The sequence below is a fragment of the Mobula hypostoma genome, chromosome 1, assembly GCF_963921235.1.
Source record: "Mobula hypostoma chromosome 1, sMobHyp1.1, whole genome shotgun sequence".
Classification (NCBI taxonomy): Eukaryota; Metazoa; Chordata; class Chondrichthyes; order Myliobatiformes; family Myliobatidae; genus Mobula; species Mobula hypostoma.
Window position 1 is genome coordinate 38,243,294 of NC_086097.1, and position 25,880 is coordinate 38,269,173.

The window sequence follows — 25,880 nt, forward strand, 5'->3', positions numbered from 1 at the left end:
TCGTACTTGACAAATCTGTTGGAAGTCCTTGAGCAAATAAGCAAGACAGGCAAAGGCAAATCGATGGATGTGGTGTACGTGGATTTTCAGAAGGCCTTGGCAAGGTGACGCACATGAGGCTGCTTAGCAAGATGACAGCCCATGGTATTACAGGGAAGATACTAGCATGGATAGAGCATTGGCTGACTGACAGCAGGCCTTGGGAAGAAAGGGGGCCTTTTGTGGTTGACTGCTATTGACTAGCGGTGTTCCATAGGGGTCTGTGTTTGGGCTGCTCTCTTTTTATCATTTGTGTCAATGATTTGGATCAGTGGTAAAAACAAGATACTGAGGCCACAAGATTTTCTGATTTGGCCTTGATGAATTTATTGTTTTAATGAAATATTACTAAAATATATAAATAGAAAGGAAATGAATATACGTAAATATGGGGAGGCACAGTAGCATAGTGGTTAGCACCACCCTTCACAGCACCAGAGACCCAGCTTCAATCCTCACCACTGCCTGTAAAGAGTTTCTATGTTCTCCCCATTATCGTGTGAGTTTCCCCTCACAGTCCAAAGACTTGCCAGTTGGTAGTTTAATTGGTCATTGTAAATTGTCCTGTGGTTAGGCTAGGATTAATTGGGGGAATTACTGGGCACTGCGGTTCGAAGGACAGGAAATGCCTATTTCATGGCTATTTCATGGTTCGAGAGGGTTTAAACTAATTTGCAAGGGGGATGGGACCCAGAGCGATAGAGCAGTGAAAGAAGTGCATGGAGTAAAGCCAGATCTAACATGTAGAGAGACTTTGAGGAAAGAGAAGCAGAATAAACAATGTAAAGACAGTAAGGTAGAAGGGCTGAAATGTGTGTACCTCAATGCAAGAAGCATCAGGAGCAAAGGTGATGAACTGAGAGCTTGGATACATACATGGAATTATGATGTAGTGGCCATTACAGAGACTTGGCTGGCACCAGGGCAGGAATGGATTCTCAATATTCCTGGATTTCAGTGCTTTAAAAGGGATAGAGAGGGCGGAAAAAGGGGAGGAGGGGTGGCATTACTGGTCAGGAATACCATTACAGCTACAGAAAGGGTGGGTAATGTAGCAGGATCCTCTTTTGAGTCAATATGGGTGGAAGTCAGGAACAGGAAGGGAGCAGTTACTCTATTGGGAGTATTCTATAGGCCCCCTGGTAGCAGCAGAGATACAGAGGAGCAGATTGGGAGGCAGATTTTGGAAAGGTGCAAAAATAATTGGGTTGTTATCATGGGTGACTTTAACTTCCCTAATATTGATTTGCACCTGATTACTTCCAAGGGTTTAGATGGGGCAGAGTTTGTTAAGTGTGTCCAGGATGGATTCCCGTCACAGTATGTGGACAGGCCGACTAGGGGGAATGCCATACTAGATCTAGTACTAAGTAATGAACCAGGTCAGGTCACAGATCTCTCAGTGGGTGAGCATCTGGGGGACAGTGACCACTGCTCCCTGGCCTTTAGCATTATCATGGAAAAGGATAGAATCAGAGAGGACAGGAAAACTTTTAATTGGGGAAAGACAAATTATGAGGCTATAAGGCTAGAACTTGTGGGTGTGAATTGGGATGATGTTTTTGCAGGGAAATGTACTATGGACATGTGGTCGATGTTTAGAGATCTCTTGCAGGATGTTAGGGATCAATTTGTCCCGGTGAGGAAGATAAAGAATGGTAGGGTGAAGGAACCATGGGTGACAAGTGAGGTGGAGAATCTAGTCAGGTGGAAGAAGGCAGCATACATGAGGTTCAGGAAGCAGGAATTACATGGGTCTATTGAGGAATATAGGGTAGCAAGAAAAAAGCTTAAGAAGGGGCTGAGAAGAGCAAGAAGGGGGCATGAGAAGGTCTTGGCGAGTAGGGTAAAGGAAAACCCCAAGGCATTCTTCAATTATGTGAAGAAAAAAAGGATGACAGGAGTGAAGGTAGGACCGATTAAAGATAAAGGAGGCTGTGGAAGTGAGCGAGATCCTCAATGAATACTTCTCTTCAGTATTCACCAATGAGAGGCAACTTGATGATGGTGAGGACAATATGAGGGAGGTTGATGTTCTGGAGCATGTTGATATTAAGGGAGAGGAGGCGTTGGAGTTGTTAAAATACATTAGGACGGATAAGTCCCCGGGGCCTGACGGAATATTCCCCAGGCTGCTCAACGAGGCGAGGGAAGAGATTGCTGAGCCTCTGGCTAGGATCTTTATGTCCTCGTCCACAGGAATGGTACCGGAGGATTGGAGGGAGGTGAATATTGTTCCCTTGTTCAAAAAAGGTAGTAGGGATAGTGCGGGTAATTATAGACCAGTGAGCCTTACGTCTGTGGTGGGAAAGCTGTTGGAAAAGGTTCTTAGAGATACGATCTCTGGGCATTTAGAGAATCATGGTCTGATCAGGGACAGTCAGCATGGCTTTGTGAAGAGCAGATCGTGTCTAACAAGACTGATAGAGTTCTTTGAGGAGGTGACCAGGCATATAGATGAGGGTAGTGCAGTGGATGTGATCTATATGGATTTTAATAAGGCATTTGACAAGGTTCCACATGGTAGGCTTATTCAGAAAGTCAGAAGGAATGGGATCCAGGGAAGTTTGGCCAGGTGGATTCAGAATTGGCTTGCCTGCAGAAGGCAGAGGGTCGTGGTGGAGGGAGTACATTCAGATTGGAGGATTGTGACTTGTGGTGTCCCACATGGATCTGTTCTGGGACCTCCACTTTCTGTGATTTTTATTAACGACCTGGATGTGGGGGTAGAAGGGTGGGTTGGCAAGTTTGCAGACGACACAAAGGTTGGTAGTGTTGTAGATAGTGTAGAGGATTGTCAAAGATTGCAGAGAGACATTGATCGGATGCAGAAGTGGGCTGAGAAGTGGCAGATGGAGTTCAACCTGGAGAAGTGTGAGGTGGTACACTTTGGAAGGACAAACTCCAAGGCAGAGTACAAAGTAAATGGCAGGATACTTGGTAGTGTGGAGGAGCAGAGGGATCTGGGGGTACATGTCCACAGATCCCTGAAAGTTGCCTTGCAGGTAGTTAAGAAAACTTATGGGGTGTTAGGTTTCATAAATCGAGGGATAGAGTTTAAGAGTCGCGATGTAACGATGCAGCTCTATAAAACTCTGGTTAGGCCACACTTGGAATACTGTGTCCAGTTCTTGTCGCCACACTATAGGAAGGATGTGGAAGCATTGGAAAGGGTACAGAGGAGATTTACCAGGATGCTGCCTAGTTTAGAGAGTGTGCATTATGATCAGAGATTAAGGAAGCTAGGGCTTTACTCTTTGGAGAGGAGGAGGATGAGAGGAGACATGATAGAGGTGTACAAGATAACAAGAGGAATAGATAGAGTGGATAGCCAGCACCTCTTCCCCAGGGCACCACTGCTCAATACAAGAGGACATGGCTTTAAGGTAAGGGGTGTGAAGTTCACGGGGGATATTAGAGGAAGGTTTTTTACTCAGAGAGTGGTTGGTGCGTGGAATGCACTGCCTGAGTCAGTGGTGGAGGCAGATATACTAGTCAAGTTTAAGAGACTACTAGAGGCTACTATAGGTATATGGAGGAATTTAAGGTGGGGGCTTATATGGGAGGCAGCGTTTGAGGGTTAGCACAACATTGTGGGCCGAAGGGCCTGTACTGTGCTGTACTATTCTATGTTCTATGTATCTCAATTTTTAAAAAATGTAAGTAACAAATTGGAACCCTGGATGAAATGAATGGGAAAATATGCTAGATAATGAAAATGAGGCAGCAAAACAGCTTTCTGTGTGCACATGTCAACCATCATCTCTGCTCCTGCTTGACCATGCTCAAATTGCCATTCACACCCTGTAGGGCATTCCGCTGAGCCCCCCCTCCACGTTCAGCCCCACATCACAAACTGCAGACTGGGTGAGGCTGTCCGCAGCAAGACCAATTAGCAAGTATGCAGCAGGAGACTGGTTCTGCTTACCCTCCACTGACCTGTGCATGCTGTAATACATAAAAAGCATGACACGAGGCTGCAGTTACAGCAGCAACATTAGACATCACGGATTTTCTCTGACAGTCTTAAAATAGAATTGCAAGATGATGATCTGATTGTATATCTTGATCATTTGAAACAACTGCGCAATGATGAAATTTCAGTTCAGAGACCTATTGGAGATGCATATTCCAGATTGGGTGGTGGATCCATTTGGGGTGAATGTGAATGATGTTGACACCACATTGTAAGAATGTGTTATTGAGTGATTATAACAGCTCAAGCAAAGTTCAAATGCAGCAAGCAAAATTTCTGGATAAATAGTGCTACTCGAAATAAGCTCTGGGAGAAGGCAAAGTTGTTTTTATTAGATTTCCCACCTTTTATCAAGTTGAATGTGGTTTTAGTTAAGCTATCAAGCTCATAACTGTCTCGACATGAAAAATGAGGACCTTCGATCATCTTTAATCAAGTTATAATCAGATATTCAAAAACTTACCAGTTTTTATCAGTCACAAGGCTCTCACTAAATACCCAAAGTAACAATATTAAGTGCGTTTTCATTGCTGGTTGGAACAATATTTTACATATTACAAATAAAACATCCTATTCAGAGCTTTGAAATAGTTTTATTTTTCATATACACATGTAACATTATATTTAACATATAATACCAAGGACCTGTTAAGACACAAATATTGACTGTATATTAAAATAGTACAGTTGTGCAAAAATAACTGTAGCAACCAACAGACTATGGAGGGTGGGGCCACAGAGGTAAATGAAAGTCGCAAGTGGGTAGTGAAAAGGTTGAAAAACACTGATATGGGTGATAGTGTGATGGCTTTGTGGCCAAGTTTGCAAACGATATGAAGGTGGGTGAAGGGGCAGGTGGTGTATAGGAAGCAGTGAGTCTGCAGAAGAACTTAGATTAGGAGAATGAGCAAAGAAGTGGCAGATGGAATACAGCATAGGGAAGTGTATGGTCACGCACTTTGCTAGAAGAAATAAAGGCATAGACTATTTTCTAAATGGGGAGAAAATCCAAAAATCAGAGGTGTAAAGGGACTTAGGAGTCTTTGTGCAGGATTCCTGGAAGGTTAGCGTGCAAGTTGAGTTGGTAAGGAAAGTGTTTATTTCAAGAGGACTTGAATATAAAAGCAAGGGTGTGATGCTGATGCTTTAAGGCTTTGGTCCAACTGCACATAGTGTTGTGAGCAATTTTGGTCCCTGTTCTAAGAAAAAAAAGTGCCAGCATTGGAGAGGGTCCAGGGGAGGTTCAAAAAAATGATTCAGGGAATGAAAGGGTTAAAATATGAAGAACATTTGATGGCTCTGGGTTTGTATTCACTGGCACTTAGAAGAATGAGAGTGGTTGGGATCTCATTGAAACCTATATTTCCTAAAGTGGGAGAATCTAGGACCAGATGAACCACAGCCTCAGAATAGAGAGACGTTCATTTAGAACAGATGAGGAGGAATTTCTTTAACAGCGAGAAGTGAATCTGTGGAATTCATTGCCACAAACAGCTGTGGAGGCCAAGTCATTGGGTATATCTCAAGTGGAGGTTGGGAGGTTCTTGATTAGTCAAGGTGCCAAACCAGGAGAATGGGGTTGAGAGGAATAATAAATCAGTCATGATCGAATGGTGGAGTAGAATGGGCTGAAAGGCCCAATTGTGCTCCTGTGTCTTATGGTTCTTGAAACTATGTTCTTGCTGTATGATTTTCTCGCACAATTCATTAATGGATGAGGCAAGATGGCAGATGGTTTGATTTTTGGGGCAGCTTAGCTCTGTCTAGCACATGCTGCTTTTGAGTTTAGCTCTGTGTGTTGCAGCTTCCTAGGTGGCATTTCATTTTAAGTGCACCTGGTAACAACTAAAAGGCAGTAACACATAGCAACTGCTTTGCCTTTCTGAACCAAGGTTAAACTGCTGGTTCTGCTTGCCAGATCATGAAACTACAAATTATGCAGCCAGACATTCATTAAGTATTGGAACAGGGTTTGCAGGGTTTGAATCTGTGAATATTTTCCCTGAAGGCTATCTGTGAGAGAGGTGGGTAATTTTTCTGGTTACCATTTCAAACATTTTTAAATTCCAGATTATTTGATGAGTTTTACTGAAGTTTCTCCAGCATGCTAGGTTGGGAATTGAATTTGTGTTTTCAAGTCTCTGCCTTGATGTGGAAGGACTGATTTGAAAGTGAAATTAAGTTTGGGCTCAGGAAGTAGTCAGTGTGCAAGTTAGAAATGGCTTTTGCTCTATAATAGAACAATTATGGGAAGATGGTTTGTAAAGACCCCTACCAATTCAAACACTGAGTAGCAGAATAGCAGTTATAGCTTTGCTTGTCAATGCATATCTCAACCAAGACTTGATTTATGGCATGACTTCGGACAAAGCACAACTTGGTGTCCTTCACAGACTCACTCAAACCAGTTATTTCTTAACTTCTAAACAGTTAAATCTATGTAACCCTCAAGTTTGGCTCGTCGCTTAATCTAGGGGAAGACGGTCTCCGGCCCGACCAAACTTGAGAAATCTTGTTTGGGTGGATGCTGAGTGATGTGTTCCCCTGTTACAAATCAGTACCACGAAATAACAAACAATACACAATAGACAATCAAACGATTGAGCTTTATAATTCTTAATTTGACTATAGGGTTAATAAAGAAAAAGGGCCCATTCTCATGAGACAGTCTAATGCGCAACATTGGAGCTCATGGTTTTCCTGTCTGTTCATTCTCCATCGATTTTCCCCCAGCACTGTCAACTCCCGACCCCATTCCAAGTCCATTCTGTCCTGCAGTCTACGACTTTACCATTCTGGCATCTTCTCTCTCCACCTTCTGCCGAATAAAACACTGTGAAGCCTTCTCTCGGGCACATAAGAAAGAAAAACGCACCTCTCATTGGATGGCATACATTCCAAAGCCCCTGTTATCTCTAGTCATAACCCAAACACTAGTGCTACAGAGAAACCATTACAGTAACAGTGAAACCTCTGGAGCCTTACATTTAAATCATCCATATTTTATCACAGATTGTTCTTCATCTCTTCCATTAATTCCATAATCCAAGCAGATCTTTGAGATAAAATGTGCTTGATAATTGAACAGAAAGTGGCAACTTGGATCCGAAATACCTATTGTAGAAAGCAAACAATAATGTCAACATGAATTTTAGAAACTGGAAGGCTTCAGTTAGGATTACTCCAAGGTTCACTGCTTAGTCCCATGGTTGTCTTAGTGTTTTTTTTTTGGTACTAAGATTTTTATATGAATGCAAGAGCCATAATTATGAATGCAGATACTAACTAAATTAGTATTATTAATGAAGAAAACTGTAGGCTGCAAGAAGATGCTCATGGAATGGTCAAATGGAAATGTTCCAAATGGAATTCCACGTAAAAAAGAATAGAATATAGAAGTGTAAGCAGTTCAGTGCAATATTCCCTGAATTAGAAAGACAGATCAATAAGGTAGTCAAAAAGACACACTGAATGCTTGTCCTTCTTGAAATAAGAGGTCACATTAAAATCTTATAAAAATATAAGATTCCATGTATCTCATGTAATCTGAGTTGATGCAATTTGTTTGCAATTTAAATATGTCACTGCTTGGACAAAACTAGAACAATGCCAAGGCATCCTTTTAATGATTAATCGAAGTTCAAACTGTTTTCCAAAATAATATGTAAATAGAGATTAAGTATCCTGAAAGCCACAGTGTATTAAACCTCAACATCCATTCCTAAAAGCTTGGCAGTAGCTACAACCAATTTTTCATAAATATTCCAATGAACACAGCGTGCCAACAGCCACAAGGTCCTTTTAAAATATGCAGTAGTATAGTCTCAATATTTAAAAATTTGAGTTTACACTCTTGTATTACACAGGAGTATAGCTGAGTATATTGAAAATGAGCTGAAGGTAGAAAATATTAGTGATGGATGTCTTTTCAATTAGTGATGAAGAATTATTGTAGGTTGAATCCATGGAGCAAGAACATTTGAAAGATTGTAGCGGTTGAAGATATTAATCCAGATAGCATCCATCATTTCTAAAATACATTGGCAGTGCTATGCAAATGCTAGCTAACTATAATAATTGTGCATAGCTTAAATATGTTAATAATTTTGCCTTAAAGCTCAAGATCTCTATAAACCTAAGATATATACTCAGTGGCCACTTTATTAGGTACACCTGCTCATTAATGCTTGGTAACTGCTGATGTCCTGGGATTTTCACACACACAGCAGTCACTATTTATTACAGAGAATAGTGAAAGAATCAACAACAAAAAACATCCTACGATTGACAGCCTGTGGGCAAAAATGCCTTGTTAATGAGAGGGGTCAGAGGAGAATGACTAGACTGGTTCAAGACCAAAGAACTGATTGTAGACTTCAGAAAGGGTAAGATAAAGGAACATACACCAGTCCTCATGGAGGTATCAGAAGTGGAAAGCATAAGCAATTTCAAGTTCCTCGGTGTCAATATCTGAGGATCTAACCTGGACCCAACATATCAATGCAGCTACAAGCAGTGGCTATATTTCATTAGGAGTTTGAGGAGATTTGGTACGTCACCAAAGACACTTGCAAATTTCAACAGGTGTACCATGGAGAGCATCCTAACTGGCTGCACCACCATCTGGTATGGGTGGAGGTGAGGGAGGGAGATGCAGCTACTGCACAGGATCGAAATCAGCTGCAGAGAGTTGTAAACTTAGTCAGCCCCATCAAGGATACTAGCCTCTGTAGTTTTTCAGAACATCTTCAAGGACTGATGACTGAAAAAGGCAGCATTCATCATTAAGGACTCCCATTACCCAGATCATGCCTTGTTCTCATTGCTACCATCAGGAAAGAAGTACAGAAGCCTGAAGGCACCTACTCAACAATTCGGGAACAGCTTCTTCCCTTCTGCCGTGGACTGTAATGCACATTTTGTTTTCTGTTCAACACATTTGATGACATATGTCAGTGATATGAAATCTGATTCTGAAGCTGACAGGAGGAAAGCAACAGTAACTATGCATTACAACAATGATGTACAGAAGAACCTCTCTGAATGCACAACATGTCAAACCTTGAAGTGAATGGGCTACAGCAGCAGAAAACCACAACAGGTTCCACTCCTGTAACTAATAATGGCCACTGAGTGTATAATGCTTTAGTGGCGCATCCAGTTCATTCTGTTTATCCATTTAAAAAATCTTGTCCGAATGTATTGATAGCATTATATTTGTTCTCTGTAAATATCTTATTGTGCGGTAACAAACACTTATAATGAGGATGGGACCCTGGTTGTGAAGGCTGATGTAATCATTCTCATGCTAATTAAAATGTCTTCCTCCTCCTTTAAATTGTGTGAACATCTTCCTGTCTAGCTAAGGGTGGCAGAAAGGTATGTGCTACAACAATGTTTTAACTATTGTAACCTTCACAAGCAATATATTTACACACTTGTTAAAGGAAGAACTATCCTGGGAAATAACATGAAGCCCTTGGGATCTGAGTATTCTAAACATGAATAGTTCACTTCCTAATACAAAGGTTTGTGACTTGCTTAACTTGCATTAAATGCTAAATCTCCTGGTTCAGAGAAACCCCAATTACAGTAGTTCTGATGTGAACATTGTCTATACTTGTGTTTTATGCAGACTTTCATATCCTTATCCTTTTACTATTTGTGTGATTTCTTGACTCACTAAATTTCACCCATCTGGTATCCTAAGAACTTTAGAAATAGGAGTAGGGGTAGGCCATCTCATCTGCCAAGCCTGCTCTGCCAATCTGGCCATGGGCTCAGCTCCGCATACAGTACCTGCCCTTAAATATATTTAATGAAGTAGCCTCTGCTGCTTCTTGAAGGAAAATTCTATAGATTCACTGTTCTGGTTAAAGTAGTTCCTCCTCATCTCCATCCTAAATCTATTCCCCTGAACCTTGAGGCTACGTCCTCTAGTTCTAGTTTCAGTTACCAGTGGAATCATCTTTTTTGCATAGTCCCAGGTGACTTGCTGTCTCCTCATAGGCTAACCCTTTCATTTCCAGAACCAGCCAAGTGAGCGTCCTCTGCAGTGCTACTCAACTCAGCCCATCTTGCCTCAAGTAAGGAGACCAGAGCTGCTCACAGTAGTCGAGGTGTAGTCTCACCAATACCCTGTTCAGCTGCAGCATAATCTCCCGGCTCTTAAATTCAATCCCTCTAGTGATAAAGACAAACATCCCTTTTTCCTCCTTGACAACCTGTTGCACCTGTAAACCAAACTTTTGATTCATCTGCAAACACTCCCAAGTCTCTCTGTACAACAGCATGCTGCAGTCTTTCACCATCTAAGTAATAATCTGATATATTTTTCCTTCCAAAGTGGATGACCTTGCATGTACCAACATTGTACTCTATCTGCCAGACCCTTGCTTACTCACTTAACCTATCTCTCTGCAGACTCATTAGTAAGATTTCTGTTTAAAATTGTACTTAAGTGTTGGTTTATATCATCCCCCTCATACCTAACTGCATTTTAGATTTATAATCTAAATATATAGTATAATCAATCTAGCTTTTGTAGCTTTTTGTACATGAACACCAGATATTGATGAATAAGCCTTGAAAGTGAGGTGATAATACATTTTTTTCTGCAATATGAAACTATAGTCCATTGGTGTGTTGTGTCAGTACTGATAAAGCTTCATCTTTCTTTCCTTTTCGACATTTCAATTGCCACAAAAGACTCAGTTCTGCAAAAGTAGTTAGGAGGTGAACATTTGGATGGCTCTTGAAGATTCATTTAAAAATTGCTGCATGGAAGTCAAAACCTGTGTAGCATTAATCTGACATTAAAAATTCTGTTCATCAGCTGGGACTGGTGCTGATTTTAAGCCTACTGATTTCTTAAAAGAACCAGACAGTCATGAGGATTTAAATAGTTATTTTCATCAACAGTTGTTTCAACTTCACAGAATTATTCTAAAGTTATTATTAAATTCCAGTGGTGAATATATTAGAACTGCCAAATTTAGTAGCTGGATTAAAAACTGGTTTAATACAAATTGATATGTAGAAATGTAGAGTCTGAGAAGGTTGAAAGTTTGATCCTTGTATCAGGTAATGATACTGCAGTGTAACTGCATTCTGCATTGCTGAAGGTTTAACTGTCAGGTGACATAATAAACTCTCTGACCTTTCTGACTTAGAAACCTATTAAAGATTCCATGGCATTTTTCAAAGACAAAATGCAATCTCTGATATCCTGGGCCTTGGGTGGGTATCATTAATGAAGAATAAATGGTCTTAAATCTCACAAAATTTATTTTAGAAAAATGTAAAAAAAAAATAGCTGCCCTGCTTGTCTGGGTCTTTGCTATTGGATTCCAAGTGATCTTTGTTTTCTAAAATATTTTTGAAGGGTTTTGATGTGAAATTCTGAATAAATGCTAGAATTCAAAACAGAAGTCTTGAGTTGGATTAAAACTGCATGTTTACTGTTCATACGTATGTGAACCGCATAATCTTCTTAGATGTGAGATTTAATCCTTAAAAGGCCTCTGGAAAATGTGTGTGACAAAATGTAATATTCTTATTAACCTTGTGTTGTCCTCAAATAGACATGTATTGCAAAGAAGCATTAATTACAATCAGAATTGTAAAGCCACAGTTATCCAGGTCATGTTTAATTGCCTGTAAAGGTTAATGAAAAAGTCAAATCAAATCAAAGATCCAGTTTCAGAGAGGTGTGCAATGTGTCTAGGAGTTTGGAAGTACAATTATTTGGCATTGTAGTATTGGAAATGGAGCTATGCTCAATAAATGAGAGACTTGTTATGTCGAAGCATTTTTAAATGAGTTTTTGGTTTGGTTAGTATGTTGCTAATTAGTGTAAAAAAAAGATGCACTTCACATACTGCCAAAGGCTGACATTAAGCATGCACTCAATGTATTGAATGCTGCCGTCAGCAAACAAGAAACGGCATACCCCCATGCATTTCAAATTATTGTTGGAGACTTCAGTTAGATGTCAATCTGTTTGAAGAAATCTCTGCCCGGTTATCATCAACATATCATGTGCAGCACCCAGGGCCCCAATATACTTGACCACTGCTATACTACAGTTAGAAGTGCCTACCATTCTACGCCTAGACCACATTTCAGGAAATCTGATCACTTGGCTTCCCCCCTTTACAGGCAGAGGCTAATAAGCAAGGCTCCAGAGATAAGACAAAAGAGGTGCTCACGGGTGGCAAAGGAGTGGCTATGGTTTTTCATTGAGTCAGTGAACTGGGCCATGTTCAAGGACTCATCAGAGGATCTGAACCAATACTGTACACCACAATTGTCACAGACATTGTAAGAACAGTCGTAGATGAGAGTCTCCCCACAAAATCATTGTGTGTTCCTCAGAAGACCAGAACTCCTGGTTAATAAATGAGATCCATAATCTGCTGGGCACCAGCTCAGTGGTGTTCAGGTCCGGTGACCAAGTAAGATACCAGTGGTCCAGGTACAATCTCTGCAAAGCCATTTGACATGTGAAGTGGTAATTCTGGACTAAACTTGAATCACTGAAGGATGCTCGACAGCTGTGGCAGGGCTTGAATGCTATCACCTCTTACAAAGTGATAACAGGCAACATAAGTGACGACAAGTCTTTTCTCCCAGATGAGCTCAATGCCTTTTATGCTTGCTTTTACTATCAAAACATGGAAGCAACTTCATGAACACCTACTGCCCCCCATGACCCTGTGGTTTCAGTCTCTGAAGCCAATATGAGAGTGAACCCACGGAAAGTATCCAGCCCAGACGGGGTATCTGACTGAGTACTCAAGACCTGTGCTGATCAACCTGCTGGAGTGTTCACCGATATCTTTAACCTCTCACTTCAGCTGTCACCTGCCCCCCCTGCCTCAAGCAGGCTTCGATTATTTTGGTGCCTAAGAAGAATGTGGTAACCTGCTTCAGTGATCATCACTCGCATGTAATGGTCATTGAGTAATACACAATGTATTGCTCACATTCACCTGGGAAGTGCTTTGAGAGATTGGTGATGAAACATATCAACTCCTGCCTGAGATGGACCCAAGTCACCCCCCACTACAGGCCAACAGCAGATCCCATTTCATTGGCTCTTCACTCAATCCTGGAACATCTGGACAGCAAAGATGCATGCGTACATTAGGATGCTCTTAATTGACTACAGCCTGGCGTTCAATACTATTATCCCCTCAAAAGTGATCAATAAGCTTCAAGACTGTGGCCGTGCAATTGGATCCCCTGCTCTGCTCACTTTATACTTATGACTGTGAGGCTAAGCACAGCTCCAATGCCATATTTAACTTTGTTGACAATGGCACTGTTTTTAGCTGAATAAAGGATGGTGAGAATAAGCATACGGGAGGAAGGTTGAAAATCTGGCTGAGTGGTGCCACAACAACCGCTACTCATTCAATGTCAGTAAGACCAAGGAGCTGATGATTGACTTCAGAAGGAGGAAACTGGAGGGCCATGAGCCAGTTTCATTGGGGATCAGAGGTGGAGAGGGTCAGCAACTGGAAATTCCTTTGTTAACGTGAATGTGCAATACAGGTTGTTCATGAGCTCTGCAGTACCAGGTTCAGCTCTTGAACCAGAGGGGATAACTTCGCTCAACTTCACTTGTCCCATCACTGAACAGTTCCCAAACCTATGGACACACCATCAAGGATCCTTCATCATATGTTCTTGATATTCATCGCTTTTTTTTGTACTTTGGGTGTTGTCATTTACACATTGGTTGTTTGTCCTGTTGGGTGTGGTCTTTCATTGATTCTGTAGTGTTTTTTTGGATTTACTCAGTATGCTTGCAAGAAAACAAATCTCGGGGTTGTATATGTACTTTGATAATTTACTTTTAACTTGAACTTTGAAAAAGATAAATGAGGGTAGAAATGTGGATGTTATCTATTTGGACATTACCCAGGTCTTTGAGGTCCAACGTAATCAGCTGTTCTGGAAGTTTGGGTCCCATGGAATCCAGGAAGTGTTGGGTTGGATTCAAAATTGGTTCAGAGATGGGAAGTTAAAGCTGGTGGTTGAATGTTTCATGGAATAGAGGCCAGTGATTTGTTTTTTGCCACAGGAGTGGTGTTGAGACACTTGTTTGTTAATTATGTAAATGACTTAGATGCAAATTTACAGGTTTTGATCAGTAAGATTGCGGATGGCATGAAATTAGGAAGTGTTGTTGATGGCGGAGAAGGTTATTGAAGATTATGATCTGTTGGAGAAGTTGAGGTGTGGCAAGTGGATTTCAATACTGATAAGTGTGAGGTGAAGCATTTTGGAAAGTCAACCCAATGTAGGACTTGTACTGTGAATGATAATGGACTAGGGAGTGTAATGGAACAGAGCAACGGAGGAGTGCAAATGCAGAGTCTAGTGAAAGCATTTCATAGGTTGACAGTGGTGAAGAGGGTGTTTAGCATGTTTGCCTTCACTCAGGGCGCAGGGTATAGGAGCTAGAACATTATGTGGCAGTTGTATGAGTTGTTGGGGAGGCTGTAATTGGAATACTGTTTAGTGTTATAAGAAAGACATAAAATTAGAGAGCGTGCAGAAAAGATGTACCAGGAACTTGCCAAGACTAGAGGTCCTGAGTTATAGTGAGCGGCTGCCCCAAAGCTAGATCTTTATTCCTTGAAATTTAGGAGAATGAGCAGGGCCGGCGATCTGACAGAAATGTTTAAAATTGAGAGGAATCAATAAAGCGGGTGGTAACCAGCTTGCCATGATGGGGTGGGGGGGGGAACTAAAGCTAAGGGACATCGATTTACGGGTGAGAAGGGAATGCTTTAAAAGGAATTTGAGAGCAACTTTTTCCCCACACAAGTTGATGAGGGTATGGAATAAGCTGCCAAAGTACAATAGTATCATATAAGAAGCACTTGGTTTGCTCCATGCAGGGGCAGTACTTGGAGATGTGGGCCGACTGCAGGAAATTGGGACTAGGTAGGTGGACAGCGTGGTCAGCATGGGCTCACTGGGCCATGGGTCCTGCATCCATGTTGTATTGCTCTATGACCCATTAAGTCAGTGTTAAGCTAGTTTTGCTATGCTGATTGATTCTTCTCATTAACCTAACATTTTATGCTATTGCATTCCTTGCCACATCACTGTAACGGACTCGAGGTTTTCTAACTTTAAACCCTGAGGCTTTGGTGATTTTTCAGATCCTTGTAACAATGTGTGTCCCTGCAGTTGTACCTTTCTTACTTTGCAGCCCTGCCAGTTCCTTGATGTTAAACAATTCATCAAATCTATGAATAATTTTAGCAACAGAACACTGTCAGCAATATCATTACTCTTGTTCAGAACAATAGATAACATGCCAGAATTCCAGTGGGGAGGGGAATGTGTCAAGAGGTCATCACTCAAGTCCCCTTTTCAGGCTGTGTTTCTTTGACCACTTGTAGTATTCACTGCTTCCTCTGTAAACTGCCTGTTGCATGTACCTCTTAGCTGAGACATGTGGTACCAGCCATTAACAGAGGCAAATTTTCCCTTTAATTTCCTTTTGGAGAGTTTCTGCTGGCCTATAAGTTTTTTTCAGATTTTCCTTCCTAAGCTTATTTTTTTTGTGGAGCCTGTCATGGTACTTTATCTTGTAATGCCTTCTAGTGCTGTATTTCTTGTAAACAACATTGGTTTCCAAACAAAACAATCAAATAATTTTATTGATGTGAAAGACATTGTAATAAAGGTCAAAGCACATTTTTAAAATTAAATCTGCTACATCCTGCATCTATCTTCTGTTAAATTGATTGGGCATAATATGGTACATGGAGACAAGAAGTCTGCTGTAGACTGGGAACTGTTCCATGCATTCTGTTGAGGCCTATTGCTGTTTGTCTTTTATCTCAGTTGTTTTTGTGATGACCTTTTGTGAGGCATCAAATGATAACAAGTTTGTATATTTTTCTGCAGTGCATTGTCATATTGCGTGTTCTTGGAATAATTTAATGAGTACTAAATTGATCTGTGCAATCAGTTTTCAAAAAGCATTTGTCAGGGGACTGGTCAGTAAATTAATTTGGCTGCAGTCTGTGGATAGGCCATACTTGTGGACTCCAGTTCTGCCGCATTTCATTGTAATGAATTACCTTCTGCTATGTGGCAATCAAAGGAAACTTCTACAATAGCACAGAAGTAACTGTGCAACTTTCAGAGAAAGGTGAACTTTGAAGGACGAGGTGAGCTTGTGCTCCTCATGGGAAAATGTCGTGGGTTACTTGACATCCACGTGAGGCAGGAGACAAACCTTGATATAATGTCACATCTGAAATATTGGCACACTCAACCTGTAGCCATAGGTAAACTATCAATACAGATGGTGCTGTGCAATCTCAAGTCTGAGCCAGAAGTACAACCAGTCAAACTGACGTAAATAACTTGGTTGTTATCTTTATTCTCGTAGACTGAAGTTTATCTCATCACAGATTTTAAAGGGAAGAACAATAAGGAATTGCTGAAAGTCGTAAATTGAAGACATTTGTAGTGAATATTTGATTCCATTTAAAAAGTTTGCTTTTACACATTAATTTTGCAGTTGCTCACACATTTGATCCTCAGTGAATATTGCTATAAAATACAATGGGAGAAAAAAAGAAATCAGTTATAAACAACATAACTTTACAGATGTAGTCTTGTGTGATTGGTCAGCCATTTATAATTTTTTTCGGAACTTTCTATTATCTGATTGACCAGTCATTATGATCAATCTTGTGAATCTACATTTCAAGTTGTTTTGAGTAAGTTTAACCAATATAAGCAATTATCCCTTAATTTGCATTCCCATCTGTCTCAAATTATTTGAAAATTTCTCTAATTGGGACTAATTGTGCAGCTAGCCATATTGAAATCCAAGTAGTGGCAAATTCCCTTTAAACACAGCCCTGTAAGAAAAAGCAAAAATAATGATTTTAAGAAAAAAAGATAAGATTAGAAAAACAGTAAACTAGATATTACCAAGGATATAGTTATTTTCTTGGCATGCTAGTCTATTAGATGCACATCAGTGTGGCAGTATTACTCTTTACATGACTGTGCCTATGAGCTTAGTATGGTATTATATTTGTTACTGCCATTGATGGGAAATTTACTGAAACACATCTATTTTGGAACCTAGTTTGAGTAAATGTTGCTGGAATGGTTCAGCAACTGTACCACTACCCGTGGATGTGACAACTGCTGGATAATTTTTTTTTCTTTTGATCAAATTTCTGTTCAATCCACAGTTTAGCTCTCCATCCAGAACGAACTTTAGTCGCAACAGGGCAAGTGGGAAAGGAGCCGCATATATGTGTATGGGATACCTACAATGTACAGACAATATCCATTTTGAAGGATGTTCACACACATGGAATAGCCTGTTTAGCATTTGATCATGATGGGCAGGTGAGTAAATTAATTGTCAGTTTAACAAGTACTTGAAGAATATATAAACATAATGACTTAAGTCCTGATGGAGGGACTGGGCCCCAAACATTAACTGTTTATTCCCACCCATAGATGCTGCCTGACCTACTGACCACCTCCAGCACATTATTTGTTGCTATAGTGGTTAAGTAATTGGCCAAACCCTGCAGAGAACACACAAAAGTTGCTGGTGAACGCAGCAGGCCAGGCAGCATCTCTAGGAAGAGGTACAGTCGACGTTTTGGGCCGAGACCCTTTGTCAGGACTAACTGAAAGAAGAGCTTTCTAGTTTCTAGCTCTTCTTTCAGTTAGTCCTGACAAAGGGTCTCGGCCCAAAACGTCGACTGTACCTCTTCCTAGATATGCTGCCTGGCCTGCTGTGTTCACCAGCAACTTTTATGTGTGTGTGTGTTGCTTGAAATTCCAGCATCTGCAGATTTCCTCGTGTTTGCGTTTTTAAACCCTGCAGAATCCTGGGTTGATGATAAGGAGTTACAAGTATAATTCTCAATGAAGCAGCTAAAGAATTTTAAGTTTAGTTAAGTCAATCTGAAATAATAATTGTACTGGTAATGATGGAAAAACTGGAGTGTTTTGCTTAATAAGTCAGATTCACTAATATCCTTTGGGGGAAGGAAATTTTCCATTCCTCTGTGGAAAAATTGCTGTAATGTTCATGAATGCACAAATCAATTGAGTTTAAAATTTCAAAATAACGCAAAGGACTAATAAATGGTTTTTTTCAGTTTTATCATTGGATTATCTGGACCAAAGCCATCCATTTCCAAAGTCCAATCTTGCTTAATTGAAGCTTCAAATTACTGAGGGAAAAGCTATATATTTAGAAATGATGATGTAACTGCCATTTAAGGACTCCTTTATTTATGTCTCCACCATCTGAAATGCCTTATCTGATTCTGGTGCACCAGGTGTGACAAAGGTTCAAAGTACACTTTATTATCAAAATATGTATACATTTTACAACCTTGAGATTTGTCTCCTAACAGGCAGCTACGAAACAAAGAAATCCCAAAACAAATCCCATATATGCAAAAAGACTGTAACACCCAATGTTCAGAGAATAAAAAGCACACGTCCATAAGAAAATAAAAGAATAAAATAACCCTTAAAAAAAGATTATCCAACACCCAATGTGCAATGGGGGAAAAAAACATCATGCAACAGTAACTGGAAGCAAATAGTGTTTCTGAACTGAGGTCCGCAAGAGGGTTCATCACAGAGCTGAGTAAACATCGTAGAGCAATGATCTTAATTGGCCCATACTTCACCTTAGCCCGACACCCTGACCTTTTCAATCTGGCCTAGCACTTAACTCTCTATCCAAACAATGGGTCTGCTGCTTGGATAGGCTAGACTACACTGCTTTGATTTGACCTGTAAATCTCAGTCCGCATATCATGCTCAGTTACATTTGGCACCTGGACCCTGTGGCTTCGATTCGGCCTGCGCCCGATCTTTCATGCTCTTCCGTCCTCTCAGCGATGGGCCTGCCATGCCGCCTCGCCTAACCTCTGTTTTGCCACATCCAACTGCCTCCAAGTCCAAAGGGAAGTTACAGACTATTACTTGCAATGATTGTTTGTAGGTAAAAAGCGTGGTTAACAAAGTATTTAGTTGCTATCCTTGTTTTAGTAGCTACCAGCCAGAAGTCAGAGGTTCACCGGTGCCATCTTAACCGGAGCACCTTTCAATCTGTAAATGATACGTGCACCTGACCACACAAATACCACTTCCAAGGAGAACGGTCACTGTAACATGCTGTCGATGATTTGTCCTTTTGGGGGAAAACTGAAGTCTATTTCTATTAAATCTTGGCTTTCCACTCCTATAAATGCAATCTATTACTTTGTCTGACTGAAAGTTTTTTTTAACGGAACTGACGCTACTTTCCATTTGGACACCTTTTTAGTATTACTTTTCAGCTTTCAGTGATTTAACATAAGTAGAAAATTCTGGAAATATTCAGCAAGTGAGGCAATGTTTGTGAATTGTTACCTCTTAACATTGACAAGCATTCATTAGAGATGGTCATCGCTTTTGTTGAGTTGTGGGTATAGGGAAAAGGTTTCAATACATTGGGTGAAGACCAACATCCAAGGAGTTTATTATGAAATAATAAGCTGCTTCAAGCCATATTCTAAAATGCTGTTACTTGGTGTTTCTTCTCTCTTTTTTTATATACAAGAAGTAGGAGGCCCCATTAAGCCCCTTGTGCCTGCTTCATCATCTAAGGCAGTGACTGATCTATTGTTTTGGTGAAGTTTTCCTATGTTAGCCCTATGTCATTTGACAACCGCTTGCTCTTTAAATGTGATTTTTAAGATCACATTAATAGGAAACAAGACTTTTCTGCAAAAATGAGATTAAGCAAATGACAGGTGAAGATATTTCTATTCCATTCAATGAAAGTATAGGCAGTTTGTGAAAATTCCGGGCCTTTTATCACTAGGTTTCTTTGCACTTCGTTAACTCCACGTCATAGTCAGCCTGTGTATGGTGGGCCAAAGAGCCTCTATGTTTTCCATAGATGTTCCCACTGTATGAATAACTTTGGCACAACTCGCTTGCACCACCTCCTAGTTTCATTTTACTTTCTTTTTAAATCTTTTTATTGAGTAAGTATACAAAAAAGGTAAGCCATATAAACATTAATACAATGTTAAAGTATAATAAAATTCCAAAAGGTATCAATACCAAAAAAAATACTACAAACAATGTAATTTAAACATAAGAAACCAAGATAACATAATAGTATACTAAATTTTATATATATCAATGGAAAAAAAGAAAAAAAAAACCCCCAAAAAAAACCCACCGTGCAACTAACTAAAAGCAAGGCAAAGCAATGGGCTAACTTGAAACCAAACAGAGTTAAACTTAAAATCACGTCCTCAATCCCGACCTCCATTAAAAACAGTGAAAAAAAAACAAGAAGGGTAAATATTACATTAAATGAAAATATCGAATAAAAGGTCCCCAAATCTGTTCAAATTTAAATGAAGAATCATAAAGGTTACTTCTAATTTTCTCCAAATTCAAACATAAAATCGTCTGAGAAAACCAAAAAAAGGTAGTTGGAGCATTAAGCTCTTTCCAATGTTGTAAAATACATCTTTTCGCCATTAAAGTAAGAAATGCAATCATTCTACGGGCTGAAGGGGAAAGATTACTAGAAATTTTAGGTAGTCCAAAGATAGCAGTAATAGGGTGAGGAGAGATATCTATATTTAATACCTTAGAAATAATATTAAAAATATCTCTCCAAAAAGTTTCCAAAGTAGGGCAAGACCAAAACATATGAGTTAAAGAGGCTATCTGCCCCGAACATCTATCACAGAAAGGATTAATATGCGAGTAAAAACGCGCTAACTTATCTTTGGACATATGTGCTCTATGAACCACTTTAAATTGAATTAGGGAATGTTTAGCACAAATAGAGGAAGTATTAACTAATTGTAAAATCTGCCCCCAATCATCCACAGAAATGGTAAGCCCCAATTCCTGTTCCCAATCTACCCTAATCTTATCAAATGGAGCTTTCCTAAGTTTCATAATAATATTATAAATCATAGCCGATGCACCTTTCTGACATGGAGTAGTTTCATTTTACTGAAGGGCTTGTGACTGTGATCTAAGTCACTGGAGAAACACTGAAACTGCAAATATAGGAGTCTTTATCCAGTACAAGCAGGCATTCTTACAGAGAAACTCTTAGTCGAGGCTCACAAGCCCTTTAGGTACATCACTTTTATACACTTTGTAACTTTAAAGGGAGACAGAGGAGTTCACAATGTGACCCCAATAACTTTGTGTTTAATTCAAGCGAGGTGCACACATGGTAACGTGATTACATAAGCAATTCACAGGTTTATACATGTAACGTATTGAATTATTGAAACAAATGAGAATGCTTAATCAAACAGTATATTGAGAAGATTACTGAAATACTAAATACACAAAACCCTTAAGATTAATGGTATCATGATACAATACAATTTCAATAGTTGCACTGACGACATTCCTTCAATATTTTGGGTTGACAGTCCTTCCTTTGCAGTATCTACAGTGACAGATGCTCTGAGTATTCAGACACTTGTCACAAAGTAATTCACACATCGTCTAAAAGCTTCTGGGGGCAGAAATCCCAGACATCCAGAATTAATGTTGACAGGCTGTCTCTGAGTACACAAGTGTGGCCTGCCAGCTTGCACTCCAAATCACAATGGTGCAAGTAATTTAGCCATGTTGCCTGGTTTGATGCAGGCCAATTAACACAATCAGATTGTTTTAATGTTTGGCTCTTGCATATGTAATCTCAGTCTGTGGAACAGCCTGTGCTTTTGACTACTTGCAATTTACAAAAAAAACCTGAAGACTAAATGCAAGATTCCTGAAATTGCATTTATATTAAGAACTGAAGCCCAGATTTTGTAGGAATTAGTAACTGCCATATTCGCAAACTCCAGATTATGCCCTAACAGGTCTCATTTTATTTGACAGCACATATTGGACCACAGTCAGTGCAGATCTAGAATAATATTTTCTCCTTGCTGATAATACTCTGGCAGACATCAAGGATGTGAGCTTAGCCCACTGCTGTACTCTCTCTACACCCACCACTGTGTGGCTAGGCACAGCTCAAATGCCATCTATAAATTTGCTGATGACACAACTATTGGCAGAAATTCAGAAGATGAGGAGGAGGAGCACATCAATGAGATAGATCAGATGGTTGAGTAGTGTTGCAACAACCTTTCGCTCAGTATCAGTAAAACTAAGGAATTGATTGTGGACTTCAGGAAGGGGAAGTTGAGGGAACAAGCAGCAGTCCTCATGGAGGGATCAACAGTGGAAAGAGTGAGCAGTTTCAAGTTCCTGGGTGTCAACATCTCTGAAGATCTGTCCTGGACCCAACATAATGATGCAATTACAAATGAAGCACGAGAGCATTTACGTTTCATTAGGAGTTTGAGGAGATCTGCTATAACACCAAAGACTCCAGCAATTTTTTACAGATGTGCCATAGAGAGCATTCTAACTAGTGGCATCACCGTCTGTTAGGGAGTGGCCACTGCACAGGATTGGAAAAAGCTGCAGAAGGTTGCAAACTCAGCCAGCTTCATCATGGACATTAGCCTCCCCAGCATCAAGGACATCTTCAAAAGGTGATGCCTCAAAAAGGCAGTGCCCTTCATTAAGGGCCCCATCGCTCAGAGCATGCCCTCTTCTCATTGCTACTGTTGAGGAGGAGGTACAGGAGCCTGAAGGTGCACATTCAACATTTTAGCAACAAAAATACAAGGAAGTCTGTAGATCCTGGAAATCCAAAGCAACAGACACAAAATTGTTGAGGAACTCAGCGGGTCAATCAACGTTTCGGGCTGAGACCCGGTCCTGATGAAGGATCTCAGCCCAAAACATCAGCCGTTTACTCTTCCATAGATGCTGACTGGCCTGCTGAGTTCCTCCAGCATTTTGAGTATGTTACTTTAGGAATGGCTTCTTGCTCTCTGCCATCAGTTTTCTGAATGGACAATGAACCCGTATACTCTACTTCACTTTTTATTGCTCTTTTCGCACTATTTAATTTGTATGTGTTGCATTGTACTGCTGCTGTAAAACAATAAATTTCACAACATATGCCAGTGATATTAAAGCTGATTCTGATTTGTGCATGGTAGAATATCGGAGAACCTTCACCAGACCAATCCAGGAAGAGCCATAGGTTAAAGTTAGCTCATGAACATAGTATGGAAATTCGTACTCTATTTCTTTGGTGAAAAACAGACATTTAGGTCTTTCATCTGTAATTGTTAACTGTTTTAGAGATGACTCAAGATAGTGAGCATGCACTCATTTTGTCATACATTGTGGTGTTAATTCAATAGGGTAAGCTTGCACCAGAAGTGGCCGAGTTTCATTATGAATAATAAATATGCATACAAACTAAACCCATTAATAAACTGAGCGATATATTGTTTGAACATTAATGATTTAAAATAATTGCTATTAATTCTCAGTTCATTAACAGTTCGAAAGGTATACTTTGCATGCATGATATCAAATGTATGAAATTGTGGAAATATGGAGAAGATGCATTTTTATGTGAACAACCATGGAGCTATTTTCTGTACAGTACTGAGTGATAAGATTTGAGTGATATTAACAATGGGAGTTAATGGTCATTTGGTTCTTTTTGATTGGCAGTGGGTATGATTTATGTTTCTGCAGTTCCTTTTTAAAGGATGTAATTAGTAACATGTTGTGTCCTTGAGCAAGGCATTTAATCACACATTGCTCTGCGACGACACTGGTGCCAAGCTGTATGGGTCCTAATGCCCTTCCCTTGGACAACATTAATGTCGTGGAGAAGGGAAACTGGCAGCATGGGTATCTGCTGGTCTTCCATACAACCTTGCCCAGGCCTGCACCCTGGAGAGTGAAGACTTTCCAGGCGCTGATCCATGGTCTCGCAAGACTAACAGATGCCTAAAAAGAAATTGGTTACGGAGTTATGATGGGAGGAGACTTTCAAATTTAAGCTTTGTTTAAAGAGCTGCTTCTAATTTCTGTTTTATCCCAATTCTGCAGCGTTTGGTATCCATTGGCCTGGATTCCAAAAACACTATTTGTGTCTGGGATTGGAAGAAAGGAAGAGTTCTGGCAACTGCACCAGGACACACAGATAGGGTAACTGACTACCTTTCCTTCATAAGTACAATGTTTGAAATCTCGGGCTACAGTTATAGTTGTGTGGTAAGCTATGCAAATAAATATTCTTTTAATAATTTAGGAGCAAAGGAATTCTTTATCAAATAGGAGAAAATTAAGTGATTCTGGCCTAATCTTGTACTATTGGTAGATTAAGGACAATTTAGTTGAAGACACGCAGATTTCGGGGATAACAACTAAAGCGAAGTTTTATAAATAGTGAATTCATTTTAGCATTCTTGTTAATTCTAAAGTTTGTGTTTTAAAAAATATGAATTGAGCTGTTATTTAAGCTGAATAATGGGTCAGAGCTTGTTTGCAAATTTCAGCTCTTCCCCAAACTGCCAGCATTTCTCAGCATCTGCACTGTCAAGTTTGCAGTATGTAACAGGTGAGCATAACCTTCCTGTAACTGTGAATCTGCCTGCTGATCTAGCATCACATTACATCTCAGCAAGTCCATCCGTTTCAGTAGAATTAAATAGTTATGTGGAATGAGCAAGTGATTTTTTAATTTCTTAAATTTTAGTTTTTAGAATTTTTTGTTTTCATATTTTTAACATTAGCTTCTTGTAAGATGTCAGTGCTCTAGGGTGCAGCAGCCATTCGAGGTCTAACCAAAAGTATAATTGCTCATCCTTCAAGTCTTTTTCGATCACAAGGCGCTGCTGAATATTAAGAAATTCAAGTACTGCAGGTTTACTCCATCAGCAAGTTGCTCAATAGTAACCGAGCTACACTTACTGCGTAGCTCTGTTGTTGTTGTCTGGACTTGAGTACCATTGTAGTGCCAAGGTGGTGTGCGTTTCAACAAACGGAGCGAGTGATTGTCTTGGACATTTTTCCTGTCGGACTTCGGTGATGTAGAATACTGCAATTCTGTTTCTCTGCTTCATTGGCGAGACTGGCAGGGAAGCTGCCTTGCCTCAATTGTTGCACCAACAAGGCCCTCATGCCACGGTGTTGCCTGTTGCAACTGCCCAGAAGAGAAGGTGCCAGTGGCGGTGTGAGAGAGAACCGAGGCATCTGTGAGTGCACTGGAATCTGTACTGGGTTGGAGGCTGTCTTCTCCCGTGGGTATCACCCTCTGGTGTTCACTTGGTGAAAGATTAAGCTGGACCAGGACAACATTCCATGCATCATCAGTCCACAGGCAACTTGGGGGACTTGGGCTATATTATATTTCTTTGTGGCTGGATGTTTTTCTGTTATGGTAACTATATGCGCAATATGTGCTGTGTGCTATTGGTAATGTGTTTTGCACTTTGACCCTGAAGGAATGCTCGTGCATTTGGCTATATTCATGTACACTTGAATGATAACTAAACCTAATTTATGATTTTAAGTATTTAATATATTGAAACACTTCAACAACTTGGCACAAAGGGCTGTCATTGTTTTCAGGACTTTTGGAGTGGAAAAGGGGGCACCAGGTCCAGCTGTTGTAAGGCCTTGCCATTTAGATTATGATCAATAATACCAGTTTGCCAATATCAATGGATGTGCAAAAAGTGCGTATGCCAGTGTCATTGGTATCAAGTACTGGACTGCTATAAATAGAAGTCTGATGTGATGTATTTTAACAGGAAAGAGAAGGGCCAACTTGAGCAGTCAGCTCAAGATCTGCAGGAAAAAATTGAGATGACAGTTGAAAGAGCTCAAAGTTAGTTTTTTCTAAGATGCTAGTTAAGCTTCAACTGAAGCACTG

General features: G+C 40.1%; 1 protein-coding gene across 3 annotated transcripts in view; it reads left to right on the forward strand.

Moving 5' to 3' along the window:
- The window catches only part of LOC134345709 (echinoderm microtubule-associated protein-like 5), a 188,807-nt gene that overhangs the window by 7,318 nt on the left and 155,609 nt on the right, over window positions 1–25,880 (forward strand). For all 3 annotated transcript variants that reach the window (XR_010017752.1, XM_063046827.1, XM_063046813.1), the window contains exons 2-3: window positions 17,260–17,419; window positions 24,053–24,151. Coding sequence is in view for 2 of the 3 variants with exons in the window: in XM_063046827.1 (XP_062902897.1) it covers window positions 17,260–17,419; window positions 24,053–24,151 (259 nt within the window). In the remaining variant the exon portion in view is untranslated. The remainder of the gene's footprint in view (window positions 1–17,259; window positions 17,420–24,052; window positions 24,152–25,880) is intronic.